Below are 23,634 nucleotides of genomic sequence, written 5' to 3'. Positions count from 1 at the left end.
TTTGCTATTAGTATCAGTTTCAATTTATTTTTCTTGGTTTTGGTTATAGTTCAGTAACATTCAAGAGAAAGTATTATTTGATAGCTAATGCAATGAAGAAGACCCATTTCTTACATTGCCTTATCAGAAAAGAAAAACAGCTGCTTCCCTTAGAAATACATTATAAATTCAAATAACAGATAACATAGGTTGTTTTTGACAGGCATATAACTTTTAGCTTCTGATCATTAGCTTTAGTAATCATTAGCTTAATGAAAAATAAAATATATATAATATTGAAAATATGAGAAGCTAAACTATGAGCAACAACAAATGAAAACCACGTGTTCTTCTGAATTACTGATTCCTCCTCCAAATAGTTTCAAATCACTATAGTATTCACATAGTCCTTTAATAACTTTTATGGATAAACAGTGAATTCCATGTTCAATGTAAAATAACAGAAATTTAGAGTTTTAATTGCAATGTCCTATGTAAGCTTTAAAAGATTCCAAAGCAATTTTCATAAACAAGATTCCATTTTTCACAGCCAAAATATTATACTGACACTGACTCTCATGTACTGTCACCTATGCATTTGTGTGTCATTTATTTTTAATTACAAAATTTCTCCCTTTGATTAAATTTATTGTATGCCTTGTAATATATCAAAATGATAGATTAAATGTAGAAATAAATTATTACTTACTTATAATAAAATTGAAGCTTGTCCTTGGAATCATTTTCTTGTAGTTCCATCTAGCTAAAATAGGACTTTGATCTCAACCCTGCGCCGATGAGCTGTGTGATGAGATCTTAAGCGAGTTACTCAACCTAAGCCTCAGTTTCCCCATCTGCAAATTAGGGAAAATAACATATGCTTTAGGCCATTATTTTGATAATTAAATGAAATGATAGATACAAATTGTCAAATAGGGCACAGAATACTCAGTGCTTTATCATTGTTTAGTGTTGTTATTTTGTGTCTACAGTGTTTTTGGAAAATAGCATGATTAATCAATTGACTGGAAGAGACACAGTCTAACAGACAATATATAGACCATTTATATTGGCCGTGAAAGTGTCCTTAATGGCTGACTTCACCTTTAATGTGTAAAATCTGGTGACTCCCATGGTTTTAAAGATATGATATCAGTTTCTTTGCATTGGTCAATTATAATTTGTCCATAGATTGCACATGTAGTAAGTAATATTTTGAGATGTTAACTGTAGGGTTTTTTTCTTCCCTCTGCTTCCTTGCATTTGTTACCTGTTGCTGATCATTTAGGTAATAGTGCCTAGCAGGTCTGGGTCAGGACAGATACTACTGAGAATTCAGAACTAATTTGTTTGCTTTGAGTTTCATATTAGGCTTTTTTAAAAGTCCACAGTAGAAACAGTATTCTTGAAATCATAGCTTTCTTTGCAGAAGATTCATTATTTTGAGAGTTGAAATTTTGCTGAGCTATTAAAAGCACTGAGAACCTTGAAAGACTCCATTTATACTGAAATCAAGGAGTGGGGAAGACTGCATGGATAGAATAGCAGGTCCCAAAGAGATAAAATTTGACCAGCATACAGACAGAAAATGAAATAGGGCTGGAAGAGGTCTTGTGATTGGACAATGAAGCTGACTGTATTGACTAAACAGTTGCATATACAGCACAGACTCACGATGATCCTCAATACCAGGAAAAATGGATTACATTTCTGCACAGGCCAGTGAGATTAGAAAATAACATTTGGAGCAGAGCCATGTCCCTGATGACACAAGTCCCCCAGGAACTTAGAACATTTCCATAGAGGAAAAAAAAAATGAGAAAGAGGAGAATTTTGAACTATTTACCCCAAAGAGACTGAGTGTTAAGTCAGAAGCATGTGTGTGAATGCCACTAAGCAAAAGAGCTCATATTCTAAGCTAAGTTCAATTATACGGAACTAAAATTAAAAGCAACTTCAATTTTCTAATTTTAGAGTTTATGATTGTGTTAAAATATCATATCCACTAAATCATCAAGCTTTGGATACCTCCTTAATTAATCTGAAAGCCTCTATTATCTGAAATAGTTTTTAAGATTAGAAAGAACAAGAAAAAACATTTTTCAAATAATTTTTGACTGTCATAAAATGTAAAATAGGTACATGTATTATCAATGATATTTTAGAAAACTACATTAAACTTGCTTTTACAAATAGAGCACATTATCTTACGCAGATTATACCTATTTTCTTCATATCTGAATTTAAAAACAAACTTTCAAATCTATAATTCAAAGTTTTATCATTTACAAATATTTTGAATCCCAGTATAAACTTAAAAACAGTTTAGAAAACTAGAATCTAAGTGATAACTAAACTTAGGAAGTGTAATAACTTTTTAATATGCAAGTTACATTAAAATCTATTTATATAATCAGCATTTGGTTCAGGCTTGTCTTCAGCCGAGCATAGTGTGTGCTCCCCACAATCTGTAGGTTTCACCATTTTTACTGTAGCTGTGTTTCTGAGTCATGGACCGAAGCTGATTGTGTTACAGGATAAGCTGTTGGAAGTGTTAGCCATAGTAAGCCATGCTAAGCCATAATAAAACTATACTGTTAGACATAATAAGATTATTATATCAGGTTTTATTTCAGCTCCACTTACTGAATTTTAGTCACATAGAAAGGCAAAGAGATAATGAATTAAAAAATTTTTTTGATGCTCTCTGTTTGAAATTAATCTTACAAATGAATATTTTAAAACCATATCTTCATATTTGTTTTTGTTTCTAAGTATTTGACTCAATGGAAGCATTAAAGAGATCACTTTTACCTTGAAAGGGGCAAGTTAACATTTGATTTATCGACATTTTGCCCTTCACTGAGAAAAAATGTTAGTATGTACTGATTAATACTCTTAAGAGTTACATGATGCTGTAAATTTAGTCACAGAATATGAATAATTTATAGACGGAAAAGTGAACAAAATATTTTATTCATTGTTATCACTCTAAAATATGTTATTTAATAACAAAGAAAAATGATGGTTACCTTCTAGATAAAAGAGAAAATGGAAAAAATATTTGAAGCATTGAACATACAAAAACATTATTATAAATATCAATATTTATGGGCTACTGTAAAGGCAGTTGTAAAAAAACAAGTTCCAATAAAAAGTTTGAAACAGACACACATTTTCAAATATCTTAATAATATAAATCATTGAAAAAAATCAAATGTTTTTTCCCTTCTAAATTTTTACTTCATAGGGTAGTGAATGCAACATAGTTATAAACAGATATTCATGAGTATAATACATTTTACACACTCAAAATAGTCATAGAGACTCTTGCACTATTCTCCTCTAGGCATTCCTATTGTCTGTCAACTGCTGTCAAGTGTAGGGTTAGAAGGCCTTTTAACAAATGGATGACTGATTTAAAAAACAACAACAACAACCAAAGACATCTGTCATTAAGACAGGCCACTGATAGTGGATGCTTGTTATTAGGAATCCAAAAGATTTTCTCAGTGTTCTGTCCCATAATTTTTGTTGTCATCATCTGTGTTCCACACTGCCCTATGGCAATGTTGTTCTTGCGTTCCAATGCATTTTCTTAATTCGGCTGCAGTTTTTTCCAGTCGTTGAATGTTCCATTGCCACTGTCGTCTATTTGACTGAAGCTTGTTCACCTGACAATGCAAACGCTTAAGAATTGCATCATATCTCTTATGTTGTACCTATTAAAAGAACAGCACACGTCAACAGGGCTTGTGAAGTATAAATAGTAAACAGCCATAAAGAATATTTTGACTCCTCTAAAGAGGAAAGCACTTAATTAGAAACTATACACTATAAATAATCATGATAAAAATAAACAGTAATTGTGTAACTATTTATTCAACACTTATTACATGTTAGATACTGTGCTGAGAACTTTCTACATATAATTAAATTCTTATAACACCTTACGATATGGGTATTATTATCCTCATTTTTGTGTGAAGAAACCAAAGATAAAAAGAGTTTAAGTAATTTGGCTAAAGTTTCATAGCTAGCAAGTGATAGAGTTTGGGAGTTGAGCCGAAGCAAAGCATCCATGACGGAATACCTTCTTGTTAAGAGAGTTATTACTTTTTAAACTAAATTCGCACTGGGGGAACTCTACTTTGAGTCCCTATGTAAGGAATTACAACCTAACAGGATTTAAACTAACTGAAAGCCTAATTACAAGTATATTTTTGTAACAATAGCTGAGACTTAGTTAACCATAGCAGCCAGCTTCAGTCAATCACAGGTGGTCCACTAACCACACCATATTCAAATAAAACAAGCATTCAGCTGTAACCAATCAAGCGCTTTCTGTACTTCATTTCCATATTCTGTCCATAAAAGTTCCCTGCCCACACTGTGAAGTAGAGCTTTCTGAACCTCTGCTGGCTCTGAGGGCTACTGATTCTCTAATCATTCTTCTGTTAAGCTCTGTTAAATTTAATTTTATTAAACTTAAATTTGTCTGAAGTTTTAAATTTATCAAATTTAATTTGTGTAAAGTTTTTCTTTTGACATAAGAGAAATGGTTTCATTTTCCATTTCCTGTATCCAGTGATTCACTGAAACACAGACCATTTGGTCTAAAGGATCCAGATCATGTAGTCCATTTCCCTGCTATTAAATAAACCATCATTTACGCTGAGCCAGACAAGGATACACTGGAAGGCAATGAAGCACAGTGGAAAGTGCAAGGGTGTTGTACCACAAGAGCACCCAATCTTTTTTAAAAACAGCTTTATAGAAATATAATTCACATACCATATAATCCATCCTTTAAAGTGTACAACTCAGTGGTTTTTAGCATTCACAGAGTTGTACAACTATTACCAACCACAGGTTCTTAGGCTCTCATGTAATAGAAATTGACAAGAGGCTGAGCAAGTTTCCGAAACAAGGCTTTTTAATGGGACTTATGTTTGAACACAATGGAGACAGTGCAGGAGCAAGAGTTACCTGGCTGGCTTTCCGAGGGCAGGTCTTTGTGGTGTTTTTAGGAAAGGTGACAGGACTGTGCATGAGGTATGGGAGTGTCATTACATGTACAGGATGGAGCACAGGGTGTGCAGGCACAATGAGAAATCATGCTAGTGCATACATTGCATTAACAAAATATGATGGATAAGCTCTTCCCTGGGTGAGGATTTTAGTATTACAATGAGGCATGGGGTAAAGATCAGACATTCTTCTGGTCTTGTGCACATGCCTGTGATATGGTCAACTCCCTTGAGTAAGATTTACAGTGGGATGCTGCTTATCTTCATTTCAAGAGATATCTTGTGCCATCAGGGATGACCCCAATGGAGGGGGTGGTGCGAGATCTGGTAGGTAATGGGAGGGGGGTATGGAAAAAAATGTGTTAGTGGGGGTGGAGGCCAAATCATGGTGAGGGCTAAATTTCATCCCTATTCTATTTCACAAATATCACCATAATCAATTTTAAAACATTTTCATCACTTAATACCCATTAGCAGTCATTCCCCATTCTCCTTCCCCCACTCTTAACCCTCGGCAACTATAAATCTACCTTCTCTCCATACACATTTGCCTATTCTGGACATTTTATATAAATGGAATTGTACAGTAGGTGGTCTTTTGTGACTGGCTTCTTTCACTTAGCATAATGTTTTTAAAGGGTCATCTATGGTATAGCATGTAACAGAACTTAATTACTTTGTATTGCCAAATAATAGTACATTGTACGATATACCACATTTTATTTATCCAGTTCATGATTTGATGAACATTTGAGTTGGTTCCACTTTCCAGCTATTATAAGTAATACTGCTATGAACATTTGTGTGCAAGACTTTTTGTGAATGTATGTTTTCATTTCTCTTGGGTATATAGTGAGGAGTAGAATTACTGGGTTATTTGGTAACTCCATGTTTAACAATTTCAGGAACTGCCAGGCTGTTTTCCAAAGCAACTGTATAATTTTACATTCCCACCAGTAATGTATAGGGTTCCAATTTCTTCACATCCTTGAAAATACTTATTATCTATGTTTTTGGTCATGGCCATTATTGAAAAACTTCAGCCAAATCAAATTTAAAGAGTTTAATCGAGCAATGAAAGGTTTGCAAATTGGGCAACCTCCAGAATCACAGCAGATTCAAAGACCCCAGGGGTGCCTTGTGGTTAGAACAAATTTTTAGACAAAAAAAGTAAAGTGACATACAGGAATTGGAAGTGAGGTACAGAAACAGTAGGATTGGTTACAGCTCTGTGTTTGCCTTATTTGAACACAGTTTGAACACTCAGCTGTCTATGAGTGAAGTGTGGCTGCTGGGATTGTCCAACACTCAGCTATTGGTACAGACACATACTCCTAAGTTAGGTTTTCAATCTTGTCTACCTATTGTTAGGTTGCAGTTTATCCACAAGGACTCAAATATAGAAGTATGAAGTTCTTCTCAGGCCATATTTAGTTTGCTTTAACACCATGCTCATGGATGTGAAGTGGTATCTCATTATTGTAAAACACCTACTTCTAAATGGACTGATAAAATGATAGAATAATAGGGCTGGACAGGTTATTTATTCATAGGTAGTATGTGTAGTATTCTATTATATAAATATAGCACAATTTATTTTTCCATTCTCCTTGCTAGGTATATTTGTGATGTTTCTATTTAGGGACTTTTTATCAATAAAGCTGCTGTAAGAATTCATATACAAGTTTTACAAGTTTTTAAAGGCATATGTTTTCATTTTTCTTGAGTAGACATTTAGGTGGGGAAGTGTTTGGACATACAGTAGGTGTATGCTAACTTTTTAAGAAACTCTCAAATTGTTTCTCCAAAGCAGTTGCACTATTTAATAATCTCCTCAGCAGTGCATGATCTTGCCAGTTGTTTCATACCCTTGGCAACATTTGGTATTAATATTCATTGAAATTTTAATCATTTTAGGGGTAAAAGGTGTGAATAGTATCTCATTGTGGTTTTTATTTCCATTTCCTTGGTGTTAAGGGTGTTAAGCATCTTTTCCGTGTTTACTGGTCATACTATGTCTTCTTTTGTTAAGTTTCTGTTGAAATCTTTAGCCCATTTTAAAAAATGGCTGTATGACTTATTATTGGCTGTCAGGTTTCTTTCTTTGTATGTCCAAGATACAAGTCCTTTGTGCATATACATGTATGGCAAATATTTTTACTTTTGTGAATTTGTCTTTTCATTATCTTTTGTTGTTGTGGGGGGGGTCTCACTTTGTTGGCCAGTGGCATGATCACAGATCACTATAGCCTCGACCTCCTGGACTCTAGTTATCTTCCCAACTCAGCCTCCTGAGTAGCTGGAAACACAGGTGTGTGCCATCACACCTGGCTAATATTTTTTATTTGTACAGACAAAACCTCATTATTACCCGGGCTTGTCTTCAACTTCTGGGCTCAAGACATCCTCCCACTTTGGCCTCCCAAAGTGCTGGGATGACAGGTATGAGCCACCGTGTCCAGCCCTTTTCATTTTCTTAATGGTGTCTTTCTAAGAGTAGAAGTTTCAAAGTTTGAAGTCTAATATATCAATATTTTTCACTTATGGTTAGTAAAGTCTGTGTACCAAGAAATTTTTGCTAACCCAACATAATGAAGGTATCCTCCTATAGTTTCTTCTGGAAGCTTTACAGTTTTAACTTTTGCATTTAGATCTATGATCCATTTCAGATGAATTTTTGTGTTTGTTGTGAGGTGGAGATACAGTTCATTGTTTCCTCATAGATATCCAGTTTTTTCAGCACCATTTGTTGGTAAGACTTTCCTTTCTTCATTGAATTGACTTGACAACTTTGTCAAATTGACAAAATATGATTAATTTCTGAACCCTATTCTGTTCCATTGGTCTATTTATTATTTTACCAATACTACAGTTTCTTGAAAAGTATAGCTTTATCATAAATCTTAATATCAGGTAGGTTAGGTCTTACAAATTTATTATTCTATATTTATTATTCTTCTATGAGATTGTTTTGGCTACTAGATCCTTTGCATTTTCACATAAATTTTAGAACTATCTTGCCAATTACTGGAAAAAATAGTGAAATTTTTAAAGAACAAGATTGAATCTATACATCATTTGAGGGGTAAGTTGATACTAATAATATTGTGTTTTCTAAACCATAAACAGGATATCGTTCTATTTATTATTAATTTCTCAGCAATTTTTACTGCAGTTTTGCACATTTTTTCATAAAATTAATTAGCAAGTATTTTATGTCATTGAGAGTCAATGAATAAAGTTTTGTTTTATTCATTTTACTTCCCAGTTGTTTATTGCTACTTGATAGAAACTATATAACATGTAACTGATTTTTGTATTTTGACCTTTTATCCTGTGAGCTTACTAAATTCACTTACTGGTTCTATTAGTCTTTTCATATTCCTTAAGATTTTCTACATAAACAATTATGCTATCTGTGAATAATGACAGTTTTCTTTATGATCTTTATGTCTCATATATATATATTTTCCCATCTTATAACATTGATTAGGACCTCCAAAAAAAATGATGCATCAAGGGGGTGACATCAGACACCTTTGCCTTGTTCCCAATCTTAGGGGAGAAAGCATTCAACATTTCATCAGTAAGTATAATATGTTGTTAGCTATAAGGTTGATTTTGTTGTTTTGTTGTTGTTGTGGTTGTTGTTTTATAGATGCCCTTTATCAAGTTGAGGAAGTTTTCTTCTACTCTTTTTCTTTTCTTTTTTTTTTTTTTGAGACAGAGTCTGGGCGTGTCATGAGGCTGGAGGGCAGTGATGTGATTTTGGCTCACTGTAACCTCCACCTCCCGGGTTCAAGCAATTCTTCTGCCTCAGCCTCCTGAGTAGCTGGGACTACAGGCATGTGCCACCACACCCAGCTAATTTTTGTGTTTTTAGGAGAGATGGGTTTCACCTTGTTGGCCAGGATAGTCTGAAACTCCTGAACTCAAGTGATCGACCTGCCTTGGCCTCCCAAAGTGCTGGGATTACAGGCATGAGGCACTGCACCTGGCCCCTTCTATTTTTAATTTGCTGAGAGATGTTACTGTCAGAAAATTTGTTACTCTCAGCAAATTTGTTGAGAGTGTTGAATTTTGTTTAATACTATTTCTGAAACTATTAATTTGGTTGTATCTTTTTTACTTCTGTCATTTTGTCGCTATAGTAAATTATGCCATTTGATTTTTGAAAGTTGAACCAGTCTTGCGTCCCTAGGATAATTCCTCATTGGTTGTAATGTATTAGACTTTTTGTATATTGCTAAATTTAATTTGCAAGTATTTTGTTAGAGACTTACATCTATGCTCATGAGGGACATTGGTCTGTAATTTCTTTTCTGATAGGATTCCTGTCAATTTTAGTTTCTTCTTGTATCAGGGTTATGCTCGCCTCTTAAAATGAGTTGGGAGGAATTTCATCTTCTATTTTCTGAAACAGTTTGTTTAGATTGGGCATTTTTTCTTCCTTAAATATATGATTAGAATTCACTAATGAAGATGTGTCAGTTGGAACTTTATTTAGGGGAGAGTTTTTAATTACAAATTCAATTTCATTGATTCCTACCTCATACCATTCATAAAGCTTAATTTGAAATGGATAATAGGGCTAAACATGAATGCAATTTCTTGTGTTACAGTATGTTTTTTCTAAGAAATATGTCTCTTTGTCAAATTGTCATAAAGCTGTTCATAATAGGCCTTCATCACTCTTTTAAATCTATAGAATCTGGAGTAATGTCCCTACTAATCTTTCTTTTCTTGATTAGTATTGCTATGGGTTTCTCAATTTTATTACTCTTTTCAACTTTTAACTTTGTTGATTTTTTTCTCTTGTTTTTCTATTTTCTATGATTTCTGTTATCATTTAATTCCTTCTATTTACTTTTTGCTGAATTAATTTTTCTAGACTGTGATGGTGGAAGCTTAGATAGTTGATTTCAAATCTTTTTCTCTTTTCTAGTACAGGCATTAAAAACTTAATCTTATTGTAAACACTGCTTTAGCTGTATCTCACAATTTTTCATATGTTGTGTTTTCATTATTCTTCAATTTCAAATATATTCTAATTTTTCTTGTGATTTCTTCTTTGACTCATGGGTTATTTAGAATGCTCAATTTCCAGAAAGCTCAATTTCCAAAAGCTTATGCATGTCCTAGCTTTCTCATTGTTATTGATTCCTAATGGAATTCTGCTGTTGATAATAGAATTTCAACTTTGAAATATGTAATCTAGTATATTGTCTGTCTTGGTGAATGTTTCATGTACACCTAAAGTGCATCGGTAGTTGTTATGTGGAGTGTTTTTATTATTATTACACTTTAAGTTTGAGATACATGTGCAGAACGTGTAGGTTTGTTACATAGGAATACATGTGCTATGGTGGTTTGCTGCACCCATCAACTCATCATCTACATTAGGTATCTCTCCTAATGCTATCTCTCCCCTAGCCTCCTACCTCCAGACAGGCCCCAGTGTGTGATGTTCCCCTCCCTGTGCCCATGTGTTCTCATTGTTCAACTCCCACTTATGAGTAAAAACATGCGGTGTTTGGTTTTCTGTTCCTGTGTTAGTTTGCTGAGAATGATGGTTTCCAGCCTCATCCATCTCCCTACAAAGGACATGAACTCATTCCATTTTATGGCTGAAAATAGTATTCCATTTTATGGCTGAAAATGTATATATGCTATATTTTCTTTATCCAGTCTAAGATTGATGGGCATTTGGGTTGGTTCCAAGTCTTTGCTATGGTGAATAATGCTCTAATAAACATATCTGTGCATGTGTCTTTATAGTAGAATGATTTATAATCTTTTGGATATATACTCAATAATGGGATTCCTAGGTCAAATGGTAGTTCTGGTTCTAGATCCTTGAGGAATGACCACACTGTCTTCCACAATGATTGAACTAATTTACTCTCCCACCAACAGTTTAAAAGCATTTCTATTTCTCCACATCATCTCCAGATCTGTGGTTTCCTGACTTTTTAATGATCCCCTTTCTAACTGGCATGAGATGGTATCACATGGTGGTTTTGATTTGCATTTCTTTAATGACCAGTGATGATGAACTTTTTTTCATATGTTTGTTGGCTGCATAAATGTCTTCTTTTGAAAAGTGTCTGTTCATATTCTTTGTTCACTTTCTGATGGGGTTTTTCTTGTAAATTTGTTTAATTTCCTTTGTCAGATGGATAGATTGCAAAAATTTTCTCCCATTCTGTAGGTTGCCTGTTCACTCTGATAATAGTTTATTTTGATTTCTTTTGCTGTGCAGAAGAAGATCTTTGGTTTAACTGGAAACTACTTATTAATTTGGCTTTTGTTGCCATTGTTTTTGGTGTTTTAGTCATGAAGTCTTTGCCCATGCCTATGTCCTAAATGGTATTGCCTAGTTTTTCTTCTAGGGTTTCTGTGGTTTTAAGTCAAGTTATTTAAATTTTCTAAAATTCTGTAAGACATGTTATTATGGGAATTTAAATAGGATGCCCTATATAAAGTGCTTCAAAAATACCAGGCATTTAATAAATCATAATAGATTTAATAACATTGGACATTTCTTCTAATACTCTCTACAAAAGAGAATAATTAGTTACTATATTATCATTGTGTCTACCTGAATAATTTTTACTTTGCCTTCAGGTCAGCATTTTTCCCTTTGCTTCTCTGGGTTTTTTTTTTTTTTTCTCTGTTGAGACAGAGTTTTGCTCTGTTGCCTAGGCTGGAGTGTAGTGGCACGATCTTGGCTCATTGCAACCTCTTCTTCCCAGGCTAGAGCAATCCTCCCACCTCAGCCTCCTGAGTAGCTAGGAATAGGCACACACTAGCATGCCTAGCTAATTTTTGTATTTTTAGTAGATACAGTGTTTTACCATGTTGCCCAGGCTGATCTCAAACTCTTGGGATCAAGTGATCCATCCACCTTGGCATCCCAAAGTGCTGAGATTACAGGTATGAGCCACTGGGCCCAGCCTCTGGGTTTTTCTCATAGGACTGGCTTTCTATCTGTGTAATCATTTCTGTTGCTGACCTCAATAAGTGAATGCATTTGTTAATTATATATCTGTGTATTATATCATACTGAATTAAACATGCTTTGTTCATCACCCTTAGCAGCTCTGAAAGTGTACACAATTTTCCCTTATTCTTTTAAATTTTAAAATCATGCTGTACAAAATTTAGACAAGAGTAAGCCATCAATGCTTTACACAATGTCTGTTATCACAAAGCATTGCTTGCAGCATTCATCATTTGCTAAAACCTTCTAGTATCCTTTGCCTGAAAACTCCTGGATTTGTAAATAACACTTTTTTTCTTACCTTTAACTAGAAACCACTGACTGTTGCTTAATGTGCTATATTTAAAGTTTTGTGTTTACATGCCTTACACTTTGTTTCCCCAATGTTTTTTTCAATGACTCATAGCTTATCTTTTGTTTCTACTCTATGTTTAGCTCCTTTCTTCCAAAATATATGAAGACAGACAATAGATATGGCGGGGGGAAGGACATTTTGGGAATAAATATTTGAAGAGGCCTTTTTTCATTCAGATATGGCAGATTTACTTTCCTTGTCAAATAAATACTGACAGCATTTATTTGACAGGAAAACATTGCTATTCAAATACCATTTTTTATTTTTATGAACCAAAAAAATGTAAAAGCGGTATTAATGTAAGAACTAAAATATGTAAAGCACAATATTTGAAAGCATTAGAAAAAAAGAATGCTGTAGTCCAGGCAAAAGATGATTCTTGAACTCTACCAAGGCCATGGCTAAAGATATTCAGAAGGGTTAGAAAAAAGACTAAAAAAAGGTAATCAAAATCTTTTGATATTTGAATTTACCTTCTTTAAAAACTGGCTGTTTTGAGGAAAAGGTTACTCATATTAATGATCAATTCTCATCATGGAATAAATAAAATTATTGACAAAAATGCAACATTTTTAAGACAATGGTCCTTCAGCTTCATAATTTGTAATGGAAAAGTTTTAAGTTCCTAAATTTTCATTTTTTTCAACTGTAATATTGTGATGGAATTGAGGACAACTTTTAAATGAATTAGAAGTAACAGAATTAAAATGAAAAAGTTCAAAAGAATCTTAACAGAGGTGTTCCTATTATGAAAACTTAAAAAGCTTGTTAAATTTCATGACAAAAAGTTTTATGATGGAAATATTAAAAACAGAAGTTTTAACATCAGTAACAATCCTCTAAACCTAACATTAGTGACCACTTACATCATCCTTTACCAATTTATACTACTGCTGGCAAGATGAAGTAGATATACTTCAGTTGCCTATTCTTCCTGGTAAGTAGAACTAAAATCCCTGGACATTGGATATAAAACAAATATCAGAAGCTCCTGAAAGTTGGAGAGAAGAAGGCAAATTGTCTAGGGAATCTTAAGACTCAAGGAATGTCATGGGTTTTCCTTTTTTCCTCATATACTCCAGAGAGTATTCTGGAGAAGATAGCAATCTGGAGATGTCAAGAAGTGCAAACAAAGAGCCCTAAGAAAAATTTGTTCTATCTAGCCAAAAGATAAGGAAAATAACAGCCTAGTGGACAGAAAACTTGTACGCAGTAACTGTTTTACTAAAGTCAAATACCACAGAATAAACTATGTCCCTTCTAACACTCATGCCAGCAAGGGCTGGCTAGAAAGCCTAGATGTCTACTGTTGCAAGAGTATAATGAAGTGCCTAATCCCTCTGCTGGTGCACTGTCAGGGAAAGCTAACCAAGGAGCCAGTAGTTTTAACTGTGGAGCCTGGAGTTTTAATTCTCTCTAAGCAGCAAGAGGCCATACACTGTGGTGTTGCTGGAACCCATTTGAGGATTCTGGACTTCTATGGCCATCAAGGTGTAATATTCCTCTCCTTGCTGATGTAATATCAAAGAAGGTCTGGTAGAGAGTCAGGACTTTCACTGGTACTCAGTAGCAACCAGGCCATGTCCTTGCAGTGTCACTGGAGTCCATGTTAGGAGTAGTAGCAAGTATTTCATTTCCCTCCAAGCCAGAATGATATCAGCAGAGCCCTACAGACTAGCCTTTCCCTCTCCCATGGGAAACACTGGAGGCAATGGAGACTAGTAGGAGAATCTAGACCTCAACTGCCACCTAGAAAGAGTGAAGATCCAGAATCTTAAAACATAATATCCAATGTGTCCACATTTCAATTAAAAAAAAGACTCATAACACCAAAAACTAAGATAACAAACTGAGTAAGAAATCACAATCAACATGTACCACATCAACATAACACAGAAGTTAAAATTATCTGACAAACATTTTAAAGCCTCTGTCATAAAATTGCTTCAATAAACAATTACAAACATGCCTGGAAAAAATGTATAAAATAGAAAGTCTGAGCAAAGGAATATAAGATATAAAACAGACCTAAATGGAAATTTCAGAACTAAAAGGTACAATAACCAAAATGAAAAGTTATTCAATCTGAACAAAAGAGAGAAAATAGATTGAAAATAGAAATAAATAGAACCGCAGGGGCTTATAGGACTATAACAAAAGATGTCATATCTTTTGTTACGGAAGAAGAGGAGAAAGAAGGCACAGATTAATGAAAAAAAATTTCAAGTAACTGATGGCTGAAAAATCCTAAATTTGGCAAAAGATATAAAACTACAGAACTGAGAAGCTGAGAGAACTCCAAAAAGGATAAATGCAAAGAAATCCATGCAAAAGCATGTCATAGTAAAACTTCTGAAAACAGAAAAATGTTTTTTTCCCCAATCCTGCTCATTCTGTAGACAGAAAATCTTGAAGACAGCAAGAAAGGAATACATAACATATATAGGAAAACCAATTTGAACTACAGCAGATTTCTCACCAGAAACCACAAAGGCCAGAAGGAAGTAGTACATTTTCCAACTGTGGAAAGACCTGTCAACCCAGAATTCTTTATCCAGTAAAAATAGGCTTTAGGAATGAAGGAGAAATCAAGACATTTTTACATGAAAAAAACAAAAGAATGTGTTACCAGCAGACCTCCCCTAAAAGAATGATTTTAGAAGTTTTAAATAAAAAAGGAAATGATATAAGAATAAATCTTAGAATGTCATGAAGAAAAAACATAATAAAGCAAAAATATGGATAATTACAATAGACAGATTAAAAAGGTCATAAAAAGTACAAGATTATTTGTGAGGTGATGAAAATTTCTAAATTTAACTTTGTTGAAGGTTGCATGTATTTGACTATGGAAAGCCTCTGATTTATATGCTTTAAGTGGTAAATTGGACATAGACCTCTGCCCAGGAGCACCCTGTTCCTGAGCCAACACCACAATCAGTAAGACCAAACAAACAGCTGCCAGCAGGGTCCTCCTCTCTCCCCCCAGCTACACTGCCTCTGCTACTGTGGTGAATGCCCGCAGGGAGGCAAGCACCCCAGGACTCATGAGCACTCTGCTGCAGCTGATGAGTGTGCACCCCACTGTGCTGCTGCTACTGCTGCTGCTGGCATGCACAAATGAGAACAGATCTTGCTATCACCCCACTATGGAATACTTTGGCTGACAAAACCCTTCCAAGTATAGTGACCAGGTTTGGGAGCACCTCAGCCCCCACCCCAGCACAATGGATTCCTAGCCTCGAGGAGCCAGAGAACAAAATTGCAGCCTGATACAAGTCCCCTAGAGTTAGAGCACACAGCCCAGGGTTGGGAGCAGACCATTGGCCTCTAAAATCTTATGAAGCTAGTCAGCTGAATCCACCTTATATCACAATCAGACCCTCAAGGTCATCAAATACGATAAAAGAAAATAAAAACCCAACCAAAGGTCAGCAGCACAAAGACTGAAGGAGCATAAGTCCATAAGGATGAGGAAGAACCAGCACAATAACCCTGACAACCCCAAAAGTCAAAGTGCCTTCTTTCTTTCAAATGACAACATCACCTCTCCAGTAATGGTTTTGAACTGGGCTGAAATGGTTTAAGTCATAGAATTAGAATTCAGAATATGGGTAGGGACTAAAGTCATTAAGCTACAGGAGTATGTTAAAACTCAGTCTAAGGAAACCAAAAATCATAATAAAACAATGCAGGGGCTGACAGACAAAATAGCCAGTGTAGAAAAGAACCTAAGTGACCTAATTGAGCTGAAAAACACACTACAAGAATTTCATAGTGCTATCACAAATATTAATAGCAGAATAGACTAGGCAGAGGAAAGAATTTCAGAGATTGAAGACTGGCTTTCTGAAATAAGACAGCCAGACAAGAATAATAATAAAAAAAAAAGAATAAAAAGGAAAGAGTAAAACCTCTAAGAAACATTGGATTATGTAAAGAGACCAAGTCTACAACTCATTTGTGTCCCTGAAAGAGATGGGGAGAATGGAACCAACTTGGAAAACATATTTCAGGATATCATCTATGAGAACTTCCTCAACCTAGCTAGAGAGGCCAATATTCAACTTCAGGAAGTGCAGAGAACCCCAGTAAGATGCTTCACAAGAAGATCACCCCTAAGATGCATAATTTTCAGATTCTCAAGGTTGAAATGAAAGAAAAAAATGTTAAAGGCAGCTAGAGAAAAAGGTCAGATCACCTACAAAGGGACACCCATCAGACTAACAACAGACCTCTAAGCAGAAACTCTACAAGCAGAATAGATTGGGGACTGATATTCAAAATTCTTACAGAAAAGAAATTCCAACCCAGAATTTCATATTCAGCCAAACTAAGCCTTATAAGTGAAGGAGAAATAAGATCCTTTTCAGATAAACAAATGCTGATGGAATTCATTACCAAAAAACCTACCTTACAAGAGCTCCTAAAGAAAGCACCAAATATGGAAAGGAAACACCAGTGTCAGCCACTACAAAAACATACTGAAGTACACAGACTAGTGACACTACAAGGAAACCACATAAACAAGTCTGCATGATAGCCAGTTAGCATCATGATGACAGGATAAAGGTTACACATATCAAGTAACCGTGAATGTAAATGGGCTAAATACCCCAGTTAAAAGGCACAGAGTGGCAAGCTGGATAAAGAACCAAGACCCATTGGTATGCTGTCTTCAAGAGACCCATCTCACATGCAATGACACACATAGGCTCAAAATAAAGGGATAGAGGAAAATCCATCAAGCAGATAGAAAACAGAAAAAAATCAAGAGTTGCAATCTTAATTTCACACAAACAGACTTTAAATCAGCAAAGATTTAAAAAGACAAAGAAGGGCATTATATAATGATAAAGTTCAATTCAACAATAAGACCTAACTATCCTAAATATATATGCACCCAACACAGGAGCACCCAGATTCATAAAGCAAGTTCTTGGAGACCTTCAAAGAGACTTAGACTCCCACACAATAATAATGGGAGATTCTAACACCCACTGGCAATATTAGACAGATCATCAAGACAGAAAATTAACAAAGATATTCAGCACCTGTACTCAACACTGGATCAAAAGAACCTGACAGACATCTACAGAACTCTCCATCCAAAAACAACAGAATATACATTATTCTCATTACTACATGGCACATATTCTAAAGTCAATCACATAAACTGAAATAAAAGACTCCTCAGCAAATGTGAAAGAACTGAACTCATAACAATCTCTTGCACCACAACACAATCAAATTAGAAATCAAGACTAAGAAATTCACTCAAAACCATAAAATTACATGGAAATTGAATAACCTGCTCCTGAATGATTTTTTGGGAAATATTAAAATTAAGGCAGAAATTCAAGAAGTTATTTGAAACTAATGAGAACAAAGATGCCAGAATCTGTGGGACATAGCCAAGGGCAGTGTTAAGGGAGAAATTTATAGCACTAAATGCCCACATCAAAAAGTTAGAAAGATCTCAATTTAACAACATGACATCATGACTAAAAGAATTAGAGAACCAAAGCTAGCAGAAGACAATAACCAAAATCAGAGCTGCACTGAAGGAGTCTGAGACACAAGAAAACCCTTTAAAAAGATCAGTAAATCTAGGAGCTGGTGTTTTGAAAAAATTAATAAAACAGATAAACTGCTAGCTAGGCTAATAAAGAAGAAAATTGAGAAGATCAAAATAAACTTAATCAGAAATGAGAAGGGGGATATTACTACTGACCTCACAGAAATACAAATAACCATCAGAGAATATTATAAACACTCCTATGCACATAAACTAGGAAATCTAGAAGAAATGGATAAATTCCTGGACACATATACCCTCCCAAAACTGAACCAGGAAGAAATTGAATCCCTGAACAGACCAATAACAAGCTCTGGAATTGATTCAGTAATAAATAGCTGAAATTTATTACTGAATTTATCATCCTGATACCAAAACCTGGAAGAGACATAACAAAAAGGAAATTTCAAGCTGATATTCTTGATGAACATTGATGCAAAAATCCTCAACAAAATACTATCAAACTGCATCGAGCAGCACATCAAAAAGCTTACCCATCACCATCAAGTAGGCTTTATACCTGGGATGCAAGTTTGGTTCAACATATGCATATCAATAAATATGATTCATCATATAAACAGAACTGAAGACAAACATAACATGATTATCTCAATAGATAAAGAAAAGGCTTTCAATACAATTCCACCTCCCTTAACATGTTAAAAACTCTCAATAAACTAAGTATTGAAGGAACATACCTGAAAATAAGAGCCATCTACAACAAACCACAGCCAAAATCATACTCAATGGGCAAAAGCCAGAGGCATTCCCCTTGAAAACCAGCACAAGACAAGCATCCCCAAATAACAATCACTACTGTTATTTGGCATAGTATTGGAAGTCCTGGCCAGAGCAATCAGGCAAGAGAAAGAAATAAAACATATACAAATAAGAAGACAGGAAGGCAAACTAACCCTTTGCAGATAATATGATGCTATATCTAGAAAACCCAAAAGTCCTGGCCCAAAAGTTTCCTAAGCTGATAAACAACCTCAACAAAGTCTCAGGATATAAAATCAATATGCAAAAATCACTAGCACTCCTATATAACACAATCAAGCTGAGAGCCAAATCCCATTCACAGTTCACGCGCGCGCGCGCGCACACACACACACACACACACACACACACACACACCCCTAGCAATACAGCTAACCAGGGAGGTAAAAGATCTCTACAAGGAGAACTATAAAATATTCCTCAAAGAAATCAGAGATGACATAAACAAATGGAAAAACATTCCATGCTCATGGATAGGAAGAATATTATTAAAATGGCCATACTACCCAAAGCAATTTATAGATTTGATGCTATTCCTATTAAACCACCAATGACATTATTCACATAGCTAGAAAAAAACTATTTTAAAATCCCTATGGAACCAAAAAGGAGTCCAAATAGCCAAGGCAATTCTAAACTAAAAGAACAAAGCTGGAGGCATCATGCTACCTGACGTCAAACTATAATACAGGGCTACAGTAACCAAAACAGGATGGTACTGGTATGAAAACAGACACATAGACCAATGAAACAGAATAGATAACCCGGAAATAAGGCCATGCATCTGATCTTTGACAAAGTTGACAAAAACAAGCAATGGGGAAGACTATTCAATAAATGGTGCTGGGATAACTGGCTAGCCATGTACAGAAGATTGAAACTGTACCCCTTCCTCATACCAAATACAAAAAGTAACTCAAGGTGGATTAAAAACTTAAATATGAAACCCAAAACTATAAAAGTTCTACAAGACAACCTAGACAATACCATTCTGGACATAGGAATGGGAAAGTATTTCATGATGAAGATGCCAAAAGCAACTGCAACAAAAGTAAAGGCTGACAATTGGGATCTAATTAAACAGCCTCTGTATAGTGAGAGAAACTATCAACAGAGTAAACAGAAAACCTACATAATGAGAGAAAATTTTTGCAAACTATGTATCTCACAAAGGTCTAATATTCAGCACTTACAAGAAGCTTAAACAAATTTACAAGAAAAAAACTAACAACCCCATTTAAAAGCGGGGAAAGGACATAAACAGACACTTTTCAAAAGAAGAAATACATGTGGCCAACAGTCATATAAAAAAAAGTTCAGCATCATGAATCATTAGGGAAATGCAAATCAAAACCACAATGAGATACCATCATCATTATTATCAAAAAGTAAAAAAATAACACATGCTGACAAGGTTGCAGAGAAAAAGAACACTTATGCACTGTTGGGGGGAGTGTAAATTAGTTTGACCACTGTGGAAGACAGTGTGGAAATTCCTCAAAGACTTAAAAACAGAAATACCACTCAATCCAGCAATCCCATTACTGAGTATATACCCAAAAGAATATAAATCATTCTATCATAAAGACACATACTCATATACGTGCATTGCAGCAATATTCACAATTGTAAAGACATGGAATCAACCTAAATGCCTATCAATGGTAGTCTGGTTAAAGAAAATGTGGTATACATACACCATGGAATACTATGCAGCCATAAAAAGAATGAGATTATGTCCTTTGCCTGAACATGAATGGAGCTGGAGGCCATTATCCTAAGTGAATTAATGCAGGAACAGAAAACCAAATACTGCATGTTCTCACTTATAAGTGGAATCTAAATGATGAGAACACATGAACACATAGAGGAAAACAGCACACATTGGGGCCTATCAGAAACACACACTGGAGGGTGAGACGAGAGAAAGGATCAGGAAAAATAATTAATGGGTTATGGGCTTAATACCTGGGCATTTAAATAATCTGTTCAACAAACTATGACAGAAATTTACCTATATAACAAAGCTGCACATGTACTCTTGAACTTAAAATTTAAATAAAAAGAAAAAAATCTCTGGATAATTTATTTTCATTTTTAAAACTTTGTGGTAGAATATCTAACAAAAAAAATGGTGAACTGTATGGTATGTGAATTTTATCTTAGTAAAGTTGTTTATAAAAATCAGAATAGTGGCTGTTTGATAAAAGGGGTAGAAGAGAACCTTCTGGACATGCTGGGAAAGTTCTATATCTTGATCTAGGTAATAGTAACTTAAATAAATATACATATTAGTCTAAATAAATCAAGCTATCCATTTATAATTTGTGTACTTACTCTTATGACAATTATACCTCAATAAAATATGTTATCGTAAAAAAATTACAAGGTAATTTCAAATTTCTTTCCAAAATACTTTTAGCAGTTTATACTCACAACAATAGTCTATTAAAATTCCCACGCTTAACATCTTACCAACTGTAATACTGATAATCTGATGGGCTAAACATGGAGTTTAGCTGTGGTTTTAATTATCAGTCTCTTATTGTTAATAATGACAGTCATATTTTTCTTTATTTCTGATATTCAAGTTTCAGAAAAATGGTCTTTTTATACCATTTGACCAATGTTTCACTGATTTGACATTTTCTTATCTCTTATCACATACATGTGTTATAATAATCTAGAGAAGAGTCTTGTTCTTTCTCTTGTTATGGTGTATTCCCATAATCTAGAAATTTACAGCATAGTCAAAACTAAAAATACTTAACTGTAGAATTTAAGGAGTGTTTTTCTCTTTTAAAATAAATGCTTTTCTGACACTAATTGTTACGCTTTTCTCCCGCATTGTATTCAATACTCAGAACTGTGTGTGTGTATGTGTGTGTGTGCGTGTGCACCTGTGTGTATTATGAAGCAGATATCCAGTTTTATTTCAGCATTTTTCCTTGTTTTTCCATAAAGGTAATCTCTTTTGTTTTTGCCATGCATGCATGCATAATTTCTGGATTCTTTTTTTCATTAACAATTATTTTCTGGCAGGGCATGGTGGCTCATGCCTTTACCTAGCACTTTGGGAGGCCAAGGCAGACGGATCACCTGAGATTAGGAGTTTGAGACTGGCCTCACCAACATGGTGAAACCCTGTCTCTACTAAAAACACAAAAATTAACTCGTTGTGGTGGTATGTGCATGTAATCCCAGCCACCTGGGAGGCTGAGGCAGGAGAATTGCTAGAACCCAGGAGGAGCCTGGGCAACAAACACAGCAAGACTCCATCTCAAAAATAATAATAATAATAATTTTTTTCTACTTTTATACCACTAATACACTGTCTTACTATTTATTGTTTTATAATGAACCTTAACATCCACAGGGCAGAAAAATCCTTATTTATTTAGATTGTAATAGACTATACGGTAAAATTATTATGTTTTTAATCGCGAATATGTAAAGATGAGGGTTTTTATCTTCAATTTCTTCAGATGCTTTGTATTGTGTCAAACTAGTCAAAAACAAATTGAAACATGCATATTTTTATTTTCCAAATTAATGTATTCAGGTGAAAATTATTTGGCCTTAATAGCGTATTATTTTACATTTTTGTTCACCATTCATGTAAGCAATAATGACTATAGAAGTCTACAGATGGCACCACAACACATTAAGAATTTACTTTCATTTTCAGTTTTGCATATTTGCAGTTGTTTTTTAACTTGACTCTTGATAATTGCAAATATGAAGTCAGAGAGGTTTGGAAAAACAACGCTTACCATTGTGTTATTATTCTATTTTGAGAAGTCTTTGATGTCTAAGAATGGGCATCCTCTTTGACTACATAGCTGCTTTCTAGCCATTAATTGGGTATCATATTCTTAGTGGAATGACAAGAACGCAAAAGAACGCTCACCAAGATTTAAACAGTAGCAAATGCTTACATTGTTTGAACATATTCATATATGTGAACATCTTTCAATCAGGGAGTTATCTCTAGTTATCTATTAAGAATTTGTATTTACTAAATTTTATAGTTCTTCAGCTGTTTTGAGTATTGAAAGTAAACTATGGAAATAAGAATACAATATAAGTTTAAAAATGGTCCCATAAAACATTGAAATCTAGATAAGACTTACCTCTATTTCTTTTCTTAATTTTTCATGTGTCTTTTTTTCTTCCTCGAGAAAACAAGTTTTTACAATGATAGATTCTTTTACAGTTATAATTTTATCCTTTAACTTTGTAATGTCTTCCTGTATGTTTATAACATTTGAAATACAGAAGTCAGAAAAGTATAGTCAATATAAATCCAATATTTTCAGTGTTTCTATAATTTAATAAAACTAGCCAAATCAAAATTTAGTTTTGATAAATAGCATTAGAATATTACTTCTATAGGTGTACAAAATAAAGAACTGTTACTAAAACAAAGAAACCTTACATTTGAAATGGAACTAAAAATTGTACAAAAATAAGACAAAAATGAAAGTAGTAGTTATGGTGGCAACTGCCCAACAGTGTAAAAGATACTTTTAAATTTTCTAGCAAGAAATGATCAATATTTTAAGTTTGTGTCTTCCAGAGCCTTCAAAGAACAGTAAGAGAAATAGTAAGATGCTTAAGGTGCAATTATTAATTTATATTGCTTGTGTAACAGCATTTAAGTGTACTAAATTGATTTGAATTGGTCTGGATCCACTGGCATGTTGAAGCTAAGTCTTCAACATTTTTGTGAGTTATACTTTCTGCAACAAATGGATTAATTGTTGACTGTGATTTTCGTTGACCATATATTTTTTTAAATCCACTGGGGATTTGTGGATGTTTCCTTTACACTTTTGAGGATCTAGAATAGTTGTTATATAACACATGTACTTATCCAAGTTTTTTTTTTAATTGTGAAAATAGTTTC

At 34.3% G+C, this 23,634-nt stretch overlaps 1 protein-coding gene across 4 annotated transcripts in view; it reads right to left on the bottom strand.

The window, feature by feature from the left end:
• Nucleotides 1-3,017: 3,017 nt before the first annotated feature.
• The window catches only part of CCDC122 (coiled-coil domain containing 122), a 38,886-nt gene continuing 18,269 nt past the window's right edge, over nt 3,018-23,634 (bottom strand). For all 4 annotated transcript variants that reach the window (XM_017536113.2, XM_037741172.1, XM_037741170.1 and 1 more), the window contains 2 exons: nt 22,859-22,975; nt 3,018-3,701 (listed from right to left, as the gene is read on the bottom strand). In XM_017536113.2, the coding sequence (XP_017391602.1) occupies nt 3,489-3,701; nt 22,859-22,975 (330 nt within the window). In that variant the 3' untranslated portion in view covers nt 3,018-3,488. The remainder of the gene's footprint in view (nt 3,702-22,858; nt 22,976-23,634) is intronic.

The sequence above is a fragment of the Cebus imitator genome, unplaced genomic scaffold (assembly GCF_001604975.1).
Source record: "Cebus imitator isolate Cc_AM_T3 unplaced genomic scaffold, Cebus_imitator-1.0 Scaffold96, whole genome shotgun sequence".
Lineage (NCBI taxonomy): Eukaryota > Metazoa > Chordata > Mammalia > Primates > Cebidae > Cebus > Cebus imitator.
Note: the sequence above shows the minus strand (reverse complement) of the source record. Positions and strands in the feature narration are given on the sequence as shown.